At 43.3% G+C, this 17655-nt stretch overlaps 2 protein-coding genes across 2 annotated transcripts; both read right to left on the bottom strand.

The window, feature by feature from the left end:
• Window positions 1-1348: 1348 nt before the first annotated feature.
• On the bottom strand, window positions 1349-8334 carry LOC133123208 (sterol 26-hydroxylase, mitochondrial-like). Its single transcript, XM_061233545.1, has 9 exons — window positions 8092-8334; window positions 7244-7434; window positions 6675-6874; window positions 4969-5166; window positions 3987-4150; window positions 3320-3486; window positions 2675-2756; window positions 1971-2177; window positions 1349-1465 (listed from the first exon to the last, which is right to left on the bottom strand). The coding sequence occupies exons 1-9, from the start codon at window positions 8332-8334 to the stop codon at window positions 1349-1351; spliced, it is 1569 nt and encodes a 522-aa protein (XP_061089529.1).
• Window positions 8335-11582: 3248 nt separating this feature from the next.
• LOC133123902 (heterogeneous nuclear ribonucleoprotein A0-like) lies at window positions 11583-15680 on the bottom strand. Its single transcript, XM_061234610.1, has 2 exons — window positions 12285-15680; window positions 11583-12073 (listed from the first exon to the last, which is right to left on the bottom strand). Exon 1 carries the CDS (start codon window positions 15593-15595, stop codon window positions 14657-14659), a length of 939 nt encoding a protein of 312 aa, XP_061090594.1. The 5' UTR covers window positions 15596-15680; the 3' UTR covers window positions 11583-12073; window positions 12285-14656.
• Window positions 15681-17655: the final 1975 nt, after the last annotated feature.

Here is a 17655-nt window from a genome sequence, read left to right as displayed (position 1 = left end):
TCCCACAGAGTGGAGCCATTAGTGTAGCCTAGGGGTGGCCTGTAGCGTAGTGGTTAAGGTAAATGACTGGGACATGCAAGGTTGGTGGTTCTAATCCCGGTGTAGCCACTATAAGATCCGCACAGCCATCGGGCCCTTGAGCAAGGCCCTTAACCCTGCATTGCTCCAGGGGAGAATTGTCTCCTGCTTAGTCTAATCAACTGTACGGCACTCTGGGTTAGAGCATCTTCCAAATGCCAATAATGTAATGTAATGTAATGAACCAGCTCATTTTTGTTAGTCTAGAATTCATGTGATAAAATGTTTATTTAACAATGGGTGGATGTTAAAGCATATACGTATGTCATCCTACAGGAACTCACACAGTTGTCTCAGGAGTATTTTCTCCTGTTGGGCTCAGCTTGCATAAAGATGCTATGGTATATTTTGACTTAATATTTTGGCTTTCAAAACATTTTAGTTGTTTAATTGTTGTTTTGTTTGTTCAAAAAACACTTAAGGGCACAACACAACTGATGCAAACAAAGGGAGACAGTTGATGAGCATTTTGAAAAGGAATTTTAAAAGGCATAATTAATACATGCAGATGAGGTGGCTTCTGCATTTGTTGTTCCTGTCCAAACCCAAGCCTCAGGCCCGGCACACTGTTTACAGACACAATCCTCTGCCTTCCTACCACTCGCCCCTGTTATTCTATAAAACCCTGGCTAAATGGACCAACAAAACAATAGCGCTGCTTCTACAGCTACAGTTACGTAGCTACATAGAGCTACATCTTTACATCAATAGTAAAAAGGCCAGTTCATAATCCAGTGATACAACATGACCGGTTATGTCTAATGGATGTCGCTGGTTGCAGCGACACTTGGTTTACACTCTAGGCAACTGCAGTGTGTTTATACTTTTTTGCTAAGGACAACAACCATAGTCCGTGTCGGTTGACAATAGAACGTTCTGCGATTTTAGTGGAGTGACACGCTGTCTCTGGACTATAACCTGGCCTTAATTCCACCAGTGTCTGCAGAAAAGAGGCAATGGACACGAAAAATTAAACAAAGTTGCAATCTAATAGGACTGTTGCAAAATCTACATACCCATTATAGCTAAATAAGCTGATAGAGTATTTCTGTGATGATGATGATATCATTACCATTACTGGTAGGAAACCGCCTCCTTTTTCAGGAAGGTTATCATTAAAGCTGCTGTATATTCACACAAGGCCAATTTCAATTGCGCCTCTGTAACACAGAAGACTCGTTGGGGGCCAGGAGTCATCCGAGCAGCCGTTGGCCTCTCCTCTCGGCACGTTTATCTACACTACATCCCCCCACTCACTCTGGCCTCCATCTTAGACTCGGGGGATGAAACGCAGGTTGATGGGAGCTCCTGGGACCAGGAGCGTCCGTGTCTTGGGCTCCAGGGAATGAGCAAAGTTACTCGGCCGTACTTCATAATGCTGAAGCAACTGCGAGGGAAGAAAGAAAGAAGGATGAGTGTTTATTTATTTATTTATTTATTTATAAAAAGGAACAACAAAGAAAAATACCTCACTGAAAAAATAAAATTAAATGATGCGGATGACTCAACAGGAAGCCCACAGTCAGGAATTAGACCCATGCACGTCACCCGCAATGGCTTTTTAATAATTAAAATGAGCTATTTCTGCTTCCATAGAATGTGCTTGCCGGTATGGCCGCTATTTTAGAAATGCACATTATCCTGCCGCAAATTGATGGACAATCACAAATTTAATAGCTGAAAAGTGCAGCGTACCCAGCAGAAAATGCCCACCCCACAATAACGCCACTTAAAACATATCACTTAAAAGATGACATTTTGAAAGCAGAACAGGTAATGATAATGTTTTCTGATAATGTATCATGTATAGTGATACATTCATTTCCATTACAGATGACAAATATGATTGGTAATGTCCCAAGACAATATATGGTCTTTTTTTGTTTACTTACCCGGGACAGAGCAAAGTACATCTCCAGCTCAGCGACCCTCCTGCCCACACAGGCCCGGACCCCCACCCCAAACGGGATGGAGCTGTAGGGGTGGTGGCGGGACTGGGCCGGGTTCCCCCTCAGCCAGCGCTCCGGGATAAACCGCTCGGCATCCGGAAACTCGCTTTCCAGGTGACTGGCAGCGTAGTGGCACAGGTGGAACTGAGTCTGGAGAGACAGAAGAAGAAGGAGTGGTGTGCGTGTAAGGGAAGGGAGACTGATTGCAGCTGGATTGGGATCATGGGGGGGGGGGGGGGGCGGGGGGTGATGTGGGGGGGTCTGCATGGGAAGACTTGGACTGCAATCACCAGGGGGGCAGGGGGAGAGATGAGATTGTGATTGCAGAACCTTGGGGGGGGGGGGGGCAATCACAGACCAGGGGTGTGGGGTGTGCGGAGATGTGGGCACAGGCTGGGGGGTGGGTAGACTCGGTGGTGGCAGGGATTGCGATCACGGACCCAATGTGTGGAGGTGGAGGTGGAGGTGACTGTGCGATCGTAGGCTAGGTAGGGAGGTTGGAACTGCAAACTGTGCTTTCCAGTCCATTCGAAAAGGCCCTTTAGGATTTTCACAGCAAGTGTTCACAGCCACGACCAGTCCCTACCTATGTATATACCCAAAACTAATGGGAGTCGAAGCCTGAGAGACGCTCACACTCAACCTACATTTTTTGCGAACCAGTAGTTATCCACCACAACATCGTTGTCTACTGTCAGACGGCCGTTTCCAGGCACCACCGGGTACATCCTGTGGAGCCAAAAGAAACGCCTGATGATAATCCAGCCAACAAGACATACAGTACAGTAATTGAGCTGGCAATCACAATCAGACCTGGATCAGACGTTTCTGCACTGTACTTGAGCCAGTACTCAAACATAAAAGTAAAATCTTCCCAATGTGTACACAGAAAACCAGACAAAATACAGGTCTTCCCATGGTCTTGTGGGTTTATACCGAGTCACCAGTTTCCTCCCACACTGAAAGACATGCATGTCAGGTTCGGTACACTCCTGCAATTTCCCTTGCCCAAGGCACTGGCCTGAGTTGCTTCAAGTATATCATGAAAACCTATTGTTTAGCCTATGTCTCTGACTGTTTTTGTATTTGAATTTCTCTGCCTCATAAGTACTTCCTTGACTGTTACTCCAGGCCTCATGTTGACAAATGCCAATAACAGACTGTGAGGGCAATCAAAATCCCAGAATAAAGACTAGATACTGAAAGCGTTCTTATACCTGCACTAATGAAGTGAATGAATACACCCGATGAATGCACTGCATGGAGAGGGAGATCTTGGTAGGGACACCTACCTCAATATTTCTTTGATGACAGCCTTCAAGTAGGGCATCCTGGTCAGGTCCTCCCTGGAGGGCAGCTGCATCCCTGGGCACACAGAGGAGATCTCCTGGTACAGCCGCTCCTGGATGTCCTTATCCCGGGCCAGATGGTAGAGTGTCCAGGATAGAGTGTTGGATGTCTAAGGAGAGCCGGGATCATTTCGTTAATTTAACCCTTTAAGGTGTAAGACGTGTGTGAATGTTCTTAACTGTCTTAAGTTAGGGCTCTAACGTGACAAACACGACTGCCGGTTTTAAATCAGTGTTCTAGAACCCCATTGCTTTCAACTGCCAGTAGTGATCGTGTGATCAGCATAAGAATGTTCAGTTATGAACATTAGGAAGAAGGCTTAACATTTTCAGAAAAAAAAAAAAACATTCCAACAAAACCTACTCTTTAAAAGGGTTTATAAGATTTGCTTGATCTTTATTTCACTGCCGGAAGCTGCCACAAGAGCAGGCCTACCACAGGCCCAGACGAGAATAAAGAATGCTGCGGGACGGGTTTCTATAAGCCTGAATCTAGGCGACGAATCCGAAATCAAACGGTGCCACGTGAGCACTTGAGGCGGTTTCCACGTGGCTTTTCTTTCGGGTCATGACCTCGGCTTCCCTCTGCTGGGGTCACATGGGGCCTCACCGTGTCGATGCCACCCAGCAATAACTCAGCGATGCTGATGTACACTTCCCCCAGAGACAGCTTCTCGTTGGACAGCAGGTAGGACAGATACATCCCTTCCACCTCCTCACCCCGCTCAACCATCTCGTTGATCTCCTGAGCCCTCCTGTCAATTAGCTTCCGGGCTGCAAATACACGCACACACATGCAGCACAGGTGATAAGGACAGGATCCAGGCATCATAAACAGAGGGCTGATTATCACTGATACTACGCACGGTGGCAAACCCTTTTGGTGTCAATTCAGTTCAGTGAACTCAGGAAAATAACTGCAATTCAATTAATGACCTGAACATTTGCACATAATGGGCCCTCATGCAACAACATTTTTATATTGTTATCGTAAATTTCTCTTTCTTTTTTTCATACGATGGACATCAGATTTAACAATCGCTTTTAACTTCAGAAAACTCTCCTAAATAACCACAGAATCTCACCTATATGTAAATAAGCATGCATTCATCAGAACTATGAATTACTGCAGCATAGATTATGCCCCAAAAATGCCATATAAGGCTCGGCAGGTTCAGAATGAATTCATGAAAATGGCGTCTGTCTGTTTTATGGGCGGTTATGTAGGTGGGTTCCATCAGATAAACTTTCTGTTATTCCTCCTAAACAGTTCACTGAAGTACGTTTCTGAAAACATTTAAGGCAAGAAATAATCAATGCAGTTGCTGAATTTTGATTCATATTTGACCCGCGATGTGTCATTTTGAAAGTTTGATCTTAAATCGCTTGTACAGTTCTACTTATTGAGGTCTTGATTGAAGTCGACTGTGATTAGTTAATTTGTCGAATCAGGTGGCTTACCTCAACCTGCATCCACACCGACCCTTTTCGGATAACATTGGACACTCCTGATGTAACCAAACACATACTCATATAATAATAACACTTAAAGGGCTGTACATTCCAACCGCCGACTGTTACACGGACCGTACCGATGTGGTAGAGGTCGTCCCAGGCCCGGACAAAGCGTCTCCAGAAGGGCAGGATTCTGCGGGTCCAGAGGGGGAGGAAGAGGACCGTCTGGGACAGGGTCAGCATGCTGTCCACCGCCGCGATGAAGCGCAGGGTGTCCTCCGGGATGTCCTCCCGCAGGCATCCCAGCCTGCTTTCAAACAGGATGGCGGAAATGCCTGGGAATGTCGCGCAATGGAACACGGGTAAGAAATCCCGAACGGGCAGCTGTTCAAGAGGAGGGGCGCTCAGCGCAGAGATGGTGAGCTGGAATGAACTGCATCTAATACATCATTGTTTTGGATTAAAATATTTTTTGATGGTCTGCATTCATATAGCGCCTTTTATTCAAAGCGCTGTACAATTGATGCTTCTCTTTCACCCCCATTCACACACACACCAATGGTGATTGGCTGCCATGCACGGCACCAACCAGCTTGTCAGGAGCTATTGGGAGTTAGGCATCTTGCTCGGGGATACTTTGACACACCCAGGGCAGGATCAGACCGGTAACCCTCCAACTGCCAGAGGACTGATCTTACTTCCTAAGCCATTTCTATGCTTTATTGAGCTTGCCTGGTGTATTGGAACCCATGACATACCAATGCAAGCCGTGCCTTCTGGGCATCTTAGTTAGATGAATTGTACCCGAGAAGATCAATCGAGCACAGAAAAGTATTTGAATCCAGAACAATTACATATTTGACCCAGGGCTGTTCCCCTGTACATACAGTAACCTTATCCATGATTAGATAAAAAGGCTAAACTGATCCCAGTTCACCTCTCCTACACTAAGGTCCTTTGTTCATATGCAGACACTGTTATTAAACTGATATGGGCATTAAACTGGCAACAAGCGCACAGCCCAGTATGACCCAGAGATGGTCCTTGGAAGAAAAGCAAAGAACAGTCACGCCCTCTCCTTGCACAGACACCGCCTCGACCAGACTAAGGAATTCATGGCCACGGTGTACAGTATTACCTTTTATGGTGTAAGATCACAAAATTCTAAACTGAACATTGTCAATCAACACTGATGTTACAATAGCAATTGAAAGCAATAGAGTTCTAGAACACTGACTTAGAATTTTGAAAACAAAAGAATACACACTCACCGAGCACTTTACTAGGTATTTATTAGACTTCTACTGCTGTAGCCTATCAACTTAGAGTTATGATGCGTTGTGTGTTCACAGATGCTCTTCTGCATACCACTGTTGTAATGTGTGGTTAGTTGCGTTGCTGTCACCTCCCTGTCAGCTTCTCTTCTGACGTTTCTGGCATTTATGTCTGCTGCTCTCTGGATTTTCTTTTGTTTTTTTTGCACCATTCTTTGCAAACTCTAGAGACTAGTGTGCGTGTAAATCCCAGGAGATGAGCAATTTCTGAGATACTCAAACCACCCTGTCTGCCACCAACAGTCATTCCACGGTCAAAGTCCCTTAGATCACATTTTTTCCCCATTCTGATGGTTGATGTCAACATTAACTGAAGCTCCTGACCCGTATCTGCATGATCGTATGCATTGCACTGCTGCCACACAATTGGCTGATTAGATAATCGCATTAATAAGCAGGTGTGATAAATAATAAAGTGCTTGGTGAGTGTATATCCCAAAAAAAAAGACAAAGGCTCAAGTGCCGTGGAGTACGAGACGTGGCCCCCGCTCTTTCCCCAGGGGCCTGACCTTCGAAGCCGAACTTGTACAGCTCCCCGGCGAGGTTGCTGACGGTGGCCCCGTCAGGGCTGCGCTGCCGCAAGCTCTCCAGACGCTGGAGCAGGTCGCCCACCACCTGGTGAACCACCGGGGCGTACCCCGACACCTCCTTCAGCTTCAGCATCTTGGGGTTCAGTATGCTGCGGATGCGGTGCCACTCCGGGCCCTCGCTAGCGGGGGGGGGGGGGGGGGGGGGGGATACGAGATCAAACAAACACACTCTCAAAGCTGGCCTGCAGGCTTCTTGGGCTTTTAACCCTTGTGTTGTCTATGTTTCACAGCAGATTAAATGCAGTCTTTCTGCTACTGTGAAAAGGGAAAACCCAGATATTCACATAGTTTGTGATGAGTGACAGGCTATGTCTTCATGCGAAATAGATTTGGGGTTTAAAATTCACTTCGGCTGCTTTATTTTAGGGGTTTAGAGAAGGCGGGTTGTTTTAGCATACAGAATGTTAAGACTACACAAGGGTTAAACAACACCGGTATTACTGCTTGGCGAGAGAATATGAGAGACCCAGGATGTCTGAGTCACTCACTTCACATGAAGTCCGTAAGCCTGCCCCCGCAGGTCGCGGTACTCTCTCCAATGGGGCAGGTCGGTGCGGATAGGGTACTGACCCTCTTGCTTGATCACCTGCAGGATCAGCTCCGGGGAGGCAACGTTCACCAAGTCAAAAGGGCCGAAACGCGACCTCCAGATTGGACCGTAAAGCTTCCGATGTTCGACCTGAGAGCAGAGGCTATGTCAACAAAGGAGTCTGGAAAACTCCAGCCAGTAACACTGTTTGCTAGCGACAAAATAGGTAAAACGAAAAATGAATAATAGGGGCTTCTGAGCATCTTGGTTTTGACACATAAGATATAGATCACACCCAATTTACCATCATTTCAGGCATGTTCAGGTGTTTATTGGTCCCAGTGCAGAATACAGCCTGGTAACTGGTAGTTATCTTAGGTGATTTTCGGTTCATAAAGGGGACAGATCAGGGACAGTTGTAATGCTCCGGGGTGTACGTTGAGTTGGAAACTCAGATAAAGGTTGCGATTTTTAAACGATTATTCAAGTACATAATCCCCAGTCACAACTTTACATTTGCGTTGGTCAAACCAGGTTGACTATGGAGCTGGTCTGAACTGGTCAACCAACTACCAGCCGTTACAAAATCTTATTCAATACGGCTACAAAGAGAACTGAGAAAAGAACCAGTGCCAGCAAGTTCACCTCATTTCACTGCGTTTTCTATCCGATCAAGATTATAAATTCAGATTCATTGCTTTTTTGTTAACATTATAATTTTTTTTATTAAATGGTAGAACACAATAAAGTAGGACAAAAACTATGGTATGTAGAAGCATTGATGAAAAAACACAGTGTTTTCTGTACCTGCATTGCATGAGCTTTGTCAGCATATCCCTTCACAAAAAGCCAATACGCGGTGGTGGAAAGACTAGGTCCTGGCAGGTCATCAATGGTCTTGTATTTTTCCGTTTTTACAGCCTGTATTTGCACATTAAAGTCACCGGATCCAGACCGCAACATGCGCAGGGTGCTCTCCAGTGGTACTGCCAAGGTCACCCCATGCAATTTGGGGCGCAAGGCAGGTCTTAACACAACAGTGGTCCACATGCTAGTACCAAAAGCAGACAAGCTGTAAATGGATGGGGGGAAAACAGCAATCCAATATCCAACATTACAGGGCAAAGTTTATGGGCCCAGACACACCCACAGGTGTACGTGTTTGATCGTCGGTGAGGATCACTGTGACAGATTCTGGAAAGGGAGTGGACTCATTTATGGTCATTTATAATCACCACAAATGTTGCTGACATCCACAGCCAAGATGACTCACTAATGTAACACCAAACCACACAGAGAACAAAGCCAGACACAAGAGGTCAATAAATATATTTTATTGTGATTATTAACACAGGAGCGCCAGCTCTCAGACTCTCGCTTGATCTCCTGAGAGAACTCTTAGCTCTTGACTGTGCTCCGCAATGTTAACACCCCTTTTCCCCGTGTCATTGAAATTTAAAAAAATGAGAAGAAAAAGGCTGAGAATTACCTATAGGCTAGAAACAGGGCTAGAGATTGTCATCTGGAGATTAAGTCCAGACAGTATATTACTGCAGGTTGCGATCCAAAACAATAACCATGCAGACACTAAAACTAGCCAACCCTTATAGCCTATCGGCAAACTGCCATTTGCACCGTCATAAAATGATCGCACCATGAGTTTCTTGCCTGATTAGGGACAAAGACTCAAATCGGCTGTAATGGTTGGCATTTGCAGTTGGGGGACTGATCGAATATAAAACATAATAATAAAACATGGAGCTCATAAAGATCATTGTGATGGACCATCGTAATTAAAGTACCATCCATCCATTATCTTAACCCGCTTATCCTGAACAGGGTCGCAGGGGGGCTGGAGCCTATCCCAGCATACATTGGGCGAAAGGCAGGAATACACCCTGGACAGGTCGCCAGTCCATCGCAGGGCACACACACCATTCACTCACACACTCATACCTATGGGCAATTTAGACTCTCCAATCAGCCTAACATGCATGTCTTTGGACTGTGGGAGGAAACCGGAGTACCCGGAGGAAACCCACGCAGACACGGGGAGTACATGCAAACTCCACACAGAGAGGCCCCGGCCAACGGGGATTCGAACCCAGGACCTCCTTGCTGTGAGGCGGCAGTGCTACCCACTGCACCATCCGTGCCGCCTAATTAAAGTACCCTGATGTAAAATCCAGCTATGACCATCTCTAAATTTGAAAACTTAGCATGAGCTGTTTTTTTGTTTCTTCAGGTCTGAAGCAGGGTAATATTCATGTTAATACTTTCTAAAAAAAAATTGCTGCTATATACAATTTTGTACCACAAGGTGGTAGTAACTCCATACCAATCATGCTGAATTACACTCATTGTTATGGCGATGTTTAAACAAAACTCACCATGCACTGCTTTCAGTAGCGGACGTTGCCAGCATAATACAGCATAATTAGGTGACGTGGTGTGGTACGGGTTAGCGCGTTTCATAATTCACATAAACACAGCTAAATATAAAAATAGCTAGCTAGACATTTGAATAAATACGCAAATTGATGCGAGCCGTTGCTTAGTAAATAAAGTAAAAAAGGATGTTTGTATCCTGCAATACATGGATCTTGTTCGTTTACCAAGTAGCCACGTTAGCATGCTACTTTAAGGTTAAGCAGCAGGTGACCCCGAACCCACCAGCCCTGGAAGGTTCAGCTAGGGACAAGAATTTTCGCCTCCAGCAGCAATTCTCGCCCCGCCTTTTCATGGGAAAAATTTCTAACAGGCGTTCACAGGTTCAGTTTAATAGCGTGTAGTTTTCTGTCAGCAAGTGATAATTTCAAGGGAGCGATTGGCTTAACAATTGAGTAGCCCAATAGCTACTATACACGTACACTCTAGAATTAGGATACTATGCAATAAAGAATCACTGTAGCATACCTACCAGCCGGTAGTACCAAGGCTACTTAATTGTCTTTCCGGAGAAAAAAAAAGGATACCTTCTAGATATACTTCCCACTTTTAAGACAGCACCCATTTCATTCATCGTAAATGTATACAAATAGATTTACCATGATATGAATAGGAATAAACTTGGGATAACCTTCCAGGAATACCTTGTTTGAGAAGACTAGATGGTACAAACATATCACAGTGGATCATGTAACTCACTCACAGTGGGTCCATCCAACTTCTTTTCTCAATCAGGGAAGATTCTAAGAGTTGATTGTTTACAATATATTCATTAAAGGTAATGAAAACACATGAAAGCTGAGTATATTCATCCGAATAGTAAAAAGCTCAATTTCAGCTGTAAAGGAAAAAGGAAGTTGGGGCCATATGTGACTAGCCCAGATCACCGTCACCATTTTGTCCAGTAGATTCTAGTTTTCTGCAACAATAGGAATTGCAGCAACAGAAGACCGTTAAATTTAATAGTAACATTTCCAGACTGTTTTTATCAGTGAAAAAAAGGCTCCTAAAGTGAAAGATGAATTTAATTGCACTTCACATTTAGCATATTTTTATTAAATGTGATTAAAATAGGTCAGCCCCAGCACTGCCAACCCCTCTTCCAGGAGAGTTCTAGCTGTTGAATGAGGTGTGCTTTGTTAGGGTAGGGATTAAACCCTACAGGAGGTTAGATCTCCAGGAACAGGGTGGGGAACCACCGAACGGAAAGGGATATTGCCATCAGTAATATCAGGGAAATGCATGACAACAAAAAATGTTTTATCAACCAACATTGTTTGATAAGTTTTAAATTCCCATAAACCACTGTTGCATTTTTTCCACTCCTACAGGATTATTGTTGGGGGGGGGGTCCTGAGGGGAGGAAACCCTGATCAAACTTGAGTATTTTCACATGCTTCTGTGGGGTTCAACAAATGTTGTGGACCTAAAATAGGGTAATCAATTATATATAATGAAATCAATTATAGGCCTGTTGATGGATTATGAACACTTGGGACTACACAAATACATACTATTAACATAAGTAATCAACTAGTAAGCAATTATGATCAAAGGTTTTGTTTCAAAATTGTGTTTTAAAATGACATATTGGCGTGGCCATTAGAACTGTCAATCCCTTGCCTTACTCTACACCGGGACCAATGACCTGCACATGGCCCGCAGAAGATTCACTTGCTTTGGGGTGTGTGGGTGTGGACAACAGCCACATGAACAGTCTGGAAAATGCATTTGGTTCTTACTGGCCATGGACAGGTATATGTGCGGGAGAATCTTCATGTAAAATTATACATTACAATCCATAATGGAAGGGACACCATTAAGCAAGATGCCAATGACCCATTCGGAAATTATATTGCAAAACGTTTTATTGCCAAATAGTTAAAAAAACAAAACATAATAAATCCTGTCAGCAAAAGCAAGTACAATGCACAAATCAAATGCCAGCTCACATGATTCTAAACTTTGGCCAATTTCTAAATATTACCATCATTTACTCAAATTACAAACAAATAACCAGCATTTATTTTCATATATAGACAATTTTATTTGGGGTATTAAAACCAAACCGGATTGAATTTCAATTCAAATAATTTCGAGCAGGTAAAGCAACACAAGCAGTTGGAATGCTTCATACAACAAAAAAACGAGTTATGGTTACATCCACTTCAGCATTTTGAGGTTACATTCACCTGTAATATGAATTTAATGAATCGTCAGTATTCACCATTCTGTCAAACCACCTACCCCCACCCCTCCCCAACAGCAGACGTCACAATGCAGCGCAGCACACTTCCGTTGCACGTGGGGCCAAAAAAACCGCGGAAACGTGCAGCCATTCCTGAAACAAGAAAACCGATAAAAGCAGTGAGGTAATGCTATAGCACCACTTCTAACGGACCATGTTAAAACATTTGACAAACAGTGAAATTAAACCGCCGCCTCTTCAAAATCTCCAGCAATTGTGATATCTTGATTATAGAATGTATAGGGATAAGAGTATATTTTCCTAACCGGGAGGCCTTTACAATCCTGCTTGTCGGTTTACTAACCTGCATGTTTGAGGATGTTCGTGAAGTATCCTGGTCCTTTGCGCACACCACCAAACCCGTTTGCAGCCAATGACAAGCCACGGTGATTGGGGGAGGCAAGGTCAGGCCACAGAAGCTTCCTGGAGACAGAAAAAGCAGGTTGGAGCATCTGCCACTTAAGGGAGGGAGAGGGGGGGTGGGGGCGGCAAACATCAAGTTTGTCGAGATTGCACGAGAGCTCATTCCCATTCCAAGTCGCATTTCAATCAATGACTAACACTGGAAAGTGGGAATTTTGCAACTGCTACAGTCTTAAATGTCTTCATAACCCATTAAACGAGGACCTATTAACTATACATAAGCAAACTTAATGTTAAATATTTTTTTCCATGTAGAACACAAAAGTCCAGAGCACATAAGATGTTAATTGGGTTTACATATACATTACTAAATTAACCAGACAAAATCATAAAATGCTTATAACTAATGTGTAGGTGGAGACAGATTGAGTTACATACCTATTGCTGCAGGATGTGATCCTAATGAGATATTTCAGACTCCTATAACCTCGAACCCAGGTACTGTACAGGGTCCCTGTATAAAAACTGCTACACCTATTTTGAGGTACCGGGATAACAGTATGAACACCTAAATATAGGAATCAGAAATAAATGTGAGCCCTCCATAGTCCAAACAATCAGGACAAAGAGAAAACGAATAAAAGCTCATTTCCATTAGAAGAAATGTCTTCAAAATAATTACAGGGCTACCTATGGTTGGTTAAAACCAACAAACCATCCATGCATTGTGCATAGATCCCCAAACATACCAGGGGGTGTCAGTTTTCAAACAAGATCTCCGAGAGCCAATTTATAATATGTACAATGGAGATCCCAGCGGAAACAGGGTAAACCTGTTCTATACGTTTACCGGTACTATATGCGAAAGTGCCGCCATTTCAAACGTCGTCCAACAATGGGGCAAACGCGCATCAACAATTGTACCAATTACGGATATAGGATGTGCATTATTGGCATTTCAATGAATTATGAATTTAATGTTCAAGTTCTGACACCCCACTTCCCCAGGAACTATTAAACTCACATGTGAACGTGTCACTCAAGTCCAGGTAGTAATTTGCGTAAATTTTAAAACTGGTTCCTTAGGCTCTGCGAGTAGTTTGACTAAAATGTAATGAAATGCATAGACCTGAGCCAAGTAACCGTCAATTGATGGGTTGACAAGCATTTGAGTCACATAATATAAAGGTTTGAACTAAATTTGGAATACGAATTAGGATTTACATTTTTCGGATTTACCTGGAAGAAACTGAGTTTAGGACACAAGAATGTCAATTAGCTAGATCAATTCTCGACAGGTAGTTTCCAATTAGCTTATTCATAATGCATGGAATTAAAACGACAACTTTTTTTATAACGTTAATAGAAAACAATCAACTGCAGTTGAAAATACCACAGGGTATCCATGAAAATGGAATCTGGTAACAAAACATCCATAAAGTAAAATAACCTTTGTTCTGCTTTGACTTTTTATTTAAAAATGAACATACAATTGCATATCAATGTTTAACAATGCTAAGATGGTGTAACTGCACAATGACAATACACAAAGAGCATGTTGCTTGAAAACGAAGTAAACTGGTTTTGCCTGTATTAGAGCCGGGGACATCAACTTTCCAACATATGCCCTAACAAAAAAAATAACGTTCTGATCGCCTTCAAAATTTAAATTTAAATCAAAATTAATCGGATCGCCTGCATTCGGCAATGTCGCACAAGCAATGAGGTTACAACTGTTTACTATAGAGATCGTACGGCTGAACCTGCCCGTCATAAATTCCAACTTGTTTTCTTGGGTTCTCCACCCCTTTACATTTACATTACGGCATTTCAGAGCTGTTTTAGGGGAGGGGGAGGGACAGGAGTTAGAATAATTGCGGAGAATACAGATAAAACAAAAGTCAGATATGGTTACACAAACAAAACTAAAACAGTCGACAGAAGACCTCTGCTACTCAATATTCGATATTTGTAAGTTACATATTTCAATTTTAAAATAAAAATGCTTCTCACACCTTAATCAACTAGGAACAGTGCCACGCTTAGAAAATATAGCGAGTAGCTTAGCTAAATGAATCCTGCAATCGAACATGTCCTATGTGGTCGTGCAAGTCAGGTTCTCTGGGTCTTCCTACCTGTTAGGGTCACTTGAGGTCGTCTTTAGGATTCAGTGTCCGCTATTTTGCCAGATGTCTCAGCAATAGCAGACTTGACTGTTTTGAGTTCTGTTTGATGTCCAAAGAAATGGCTATAACTGGCGGCAAAGAGACGAAACGGCCGCTCGACCCAGTCTCTCCTAACGCAGCAGTGGACTTAGTAAGTGCCTCCTCCATAGCCCCCCCTGCTGTAGCCACCGCCACCTCCTCCTCGGGAGTAAGGGACACTGCTTCGCCCGGAGTAGGTGCTGGCTCCTTTCATCGGCCCGTAGCCAGAGGACTGTTGGCTGTATCCGCTGCCAAAGTCACTGTAGCCATTTCCGCCACCATAGCTATCGCCATACCCTCCTCCATAGCCACTGCCTCCTCCGTAGCTTCCACCGTAGCCTCCACCGCTGCTATAGCCACCGCCATATCCGCCATCACTGCTCCCGTAGCCTCCTCCCCCATAGCCGCCGCCATAGCTGTTGTAACCACCCCCTCCTCTCCCCCCACCGTAGCCATTTTGAGACCGTCCCATTCCTCGTCCTCTTCCCCTGCCGCCGCGGCCCCCTGCAGCCTGCATCTCCTGTTTGGTCAGGGCTTTCTTAACCTCCACTTTGTGTCCATTGACAGTGTGAAATTTGAGCACAACCGCTTTGTCGGCGGAGTCGTTGTCTTCGAAGTAGACAAAGCCGAATCCACGCTTCTTGCCGGTCTGCTTGTCGCTGATAACTTCAGCCTTCTCGATAGCGCCATATTGGGAGAAATATTCGTGTAGGTGTTCGTCTTCGATATCGTCTTTCAGCCCGCCGACGAAAATTTTCTTTACCTTGGCGTGGGCCTCTGGTCTTCCAGCGTCTTCGCGCGCCACGGCTCTTTTCACTTCCACGTTGTTGTTATCCACACAGTGTGGTCTGGCGGCCATTGCTGCGTCGGCCTCCTGCTCAGTCGTGTAGGTCACAAAGCCGAAACAGCGGGACCGCTGTAGCTGTTGATTCTGAACCACCACGCAGTCAGTAAGCTGGCCATACTGCTCGAAATGCTGCCGAAGTCCCTCATTTGTCGTCTGTACGTTCAGCCCACCGACAAAAAGCTTGCAAAGTTGGTTCGTCATTATTTTTTCTTAGGTTGTCTTTTCCCTCAAATTCGAAATGCCTTCTCCCCTTTCGCTTTCCTCCTTTTTGAAAGAATCGAGGGCGTTTATGCGTTGACGTCACGAAACGCGTCCTTCGCGCAGATTGGCTCATCAATAGCTTTGAAGCTTTTGTACTCCGTAAAAGATGGAGGCAAACGGTTTCGATGGCGGATGTGAATATGTTTTGATTATTTGAAAATGTAACTATAATTTATATCCGTAGATCGGCTTACGGAATGGAACATCGTGCCATTACTGTAAATCACGAAAAAGGTGGTAATTTGCTCCTCAAATGAATAATGTCCTCTTTATTTAATATTATGTAGGCTAAGGTAGGCTAATATTGAACAAAGGTAAAATGTCGTGGAAACGACATGTTTTGGGATATCCCAAGCAACGAGACTGTCTGCAGCCCGCAGGGGTACACGAGATTATTATGGCAGGTACAGCAATATAGTAGCTAACATGGTCCGTTTCACATTGTTTTCACAAAATAAAATCTGTCCACGAATTTACATAGTGAATGTGAGATTAAGCAACGTGGTCTTGGCCGATATTCAAGAAGTAACAACGGACTGCAGTCACTCCATGTACACAGTATTTTTACGTGTTCTTCATCACACGTTAATTATTATTATTATTATTATTATTATCAGCTAGGCTGTTACTTTCTATAATTTAGTCAGTTGTATTATTAAATATAATATGTATCTAAATAAATATTATATCTATATTATATTTACATTATCAAAATATAAACTATGTGAGAAATATGGCTGGTATAAACATGGAAAATCTAAATCTGACTGTGCTCGAAATTGTGTGAGACTGTGATTGGCAGTATTTGCACAACAACAGAGAAGCCATCAGATGGAAGTCTGTGACACAAGTGGTTACAGCTGGTCTCGGTTACACCCAGGTCTGAAGCTTTACATGCAAGCTGATTAAATATTTGTGTTTAAATGACAAAGCCCCCCACTGTGAAACCCCACGCAAAGATGAAACCCCACGCAAAAGTGCAAATCAGAGATAAAATCTCCCACTATGCAAGCCACCTTTCCACCCTGAGTGCATCAAGCTAAGCACTGTCCATTAATTTACTCATTGCACCAAAAATAATATATGCATGTAAAATATGTCTCCAAATCATTATACCTGATATTCTATATAAATATAAGTATGCAGAGCTATGATCAATTTAGATTTCAGTTGAGCTGATATCTGTAGAGCATTTTATATTATTGCATATTTGTCACTGAATGGTTTCAGAACATTAGTCAGACAAAGGGAACCTGGGTAAACACAAAACAGATTTTTAAAGAGTATAGTTTCATTTCTGATATCAGCCTATTATCGTTTCATTTTGATATCACCCTTCCGTGTGGCTGTGGAGGCATTTTAGCTCACTCTTCTGCTTTAATAAAGACACATTTTCAGGTTTTCGAGCATGAACTGGCCTCTTCAGGTCTGGCTTCTATATTGGATTGAAGTCACAATTTTGACTCTAGACCTCTCCAACACTATTTTGATTATTTTCAGTCAATTAGATTTGACATGCTTTTGTGTTTTGGTTCATTGTCTTGCTACATATTTCATATTCCAAATGATGCTTCAGCTTCAGCTCATGGACTGGTATTCTCCTTAAAAATGGTCTGCTAAAGAGCAGAATTAATTGTTTCTTCAATGGTGGCAAGTTGTCTGAGTCCGGAGGCAGAAAAGTATTTTAATCATCCAAAACACAAAACTAAGTACATGTCTGATTGACTGAAAATAATCAAATGAGAGGTCTAGAGTTTGGAGCGAATTCCAGAAGTGAATCCAATAGAGATGCTTTGGTAGGACCTGAAAAAAGCAGTCCATATTCAAAGAAGAAACCTACCAGGAGTGATATGGGATAACCTTTTTAATTAAATAAATAATAATAATAATTAAAAATATGTTTTGTGTTTTTTGTTCTGAAACCATTCAGTGTGACAAATATGAAATAATAGAGGAAATCAGGAAAGAGGTTAAATCATGGTACTGTATGGACTATAATA

Source organism: Conger conger, chromosome 3, assembly GCF_963514075.1.
Source record: "Conger conger chromosome 3, fConCon1.1, whole genome shotgun sequence".
NCBI classification, from domain to species: Eukaryota; Metazoa; Chordata; class Actinopteri; order Anguilliformes; family Congridae; genus Conger; species Conger conger.
The sequence above is the reverse complement of the archived record's forward strand: the minus strand, read 5'-3'. Positions and strand labels throughout refer to the sequence as shown.

What these genes read in the sequence shown, in the direction of transcription:
- LOC133123902 (XM_061234610.1), bottom strand. Translation starts at nt 15,595, where the DNA reads ATGACGAACCAACTTTGCAAGCTTTTTGTCGGTGGGCTGAACGTACAG.
- LOC133123208 (XM_061233545.1), bottom strand. Translation starts at nt 8,334, where the DNA reads ATGTGGACCACTGTTGTGTTAAGACCTGCCTTGCGCCCCAAATTGCAT. An exon ending in GCTTACGGACTTCATGTGAA is followed by an intron (nt 6,875 to 7,243) that starts GTGAGTGACTCA and finishes CCCCCCCGCTAG; the next exon opens with CGAGGGCCCGGAGTGGCACC. An exon ending in TGCTGGGTGGCATCGACACG is followed by an intron (nt 3,487 to 3,986) that starts GTGAGGCCCCAT and finishes GGCTCTCCTTAG; the next exon opens with ACATCCAACACTCTATCCTG.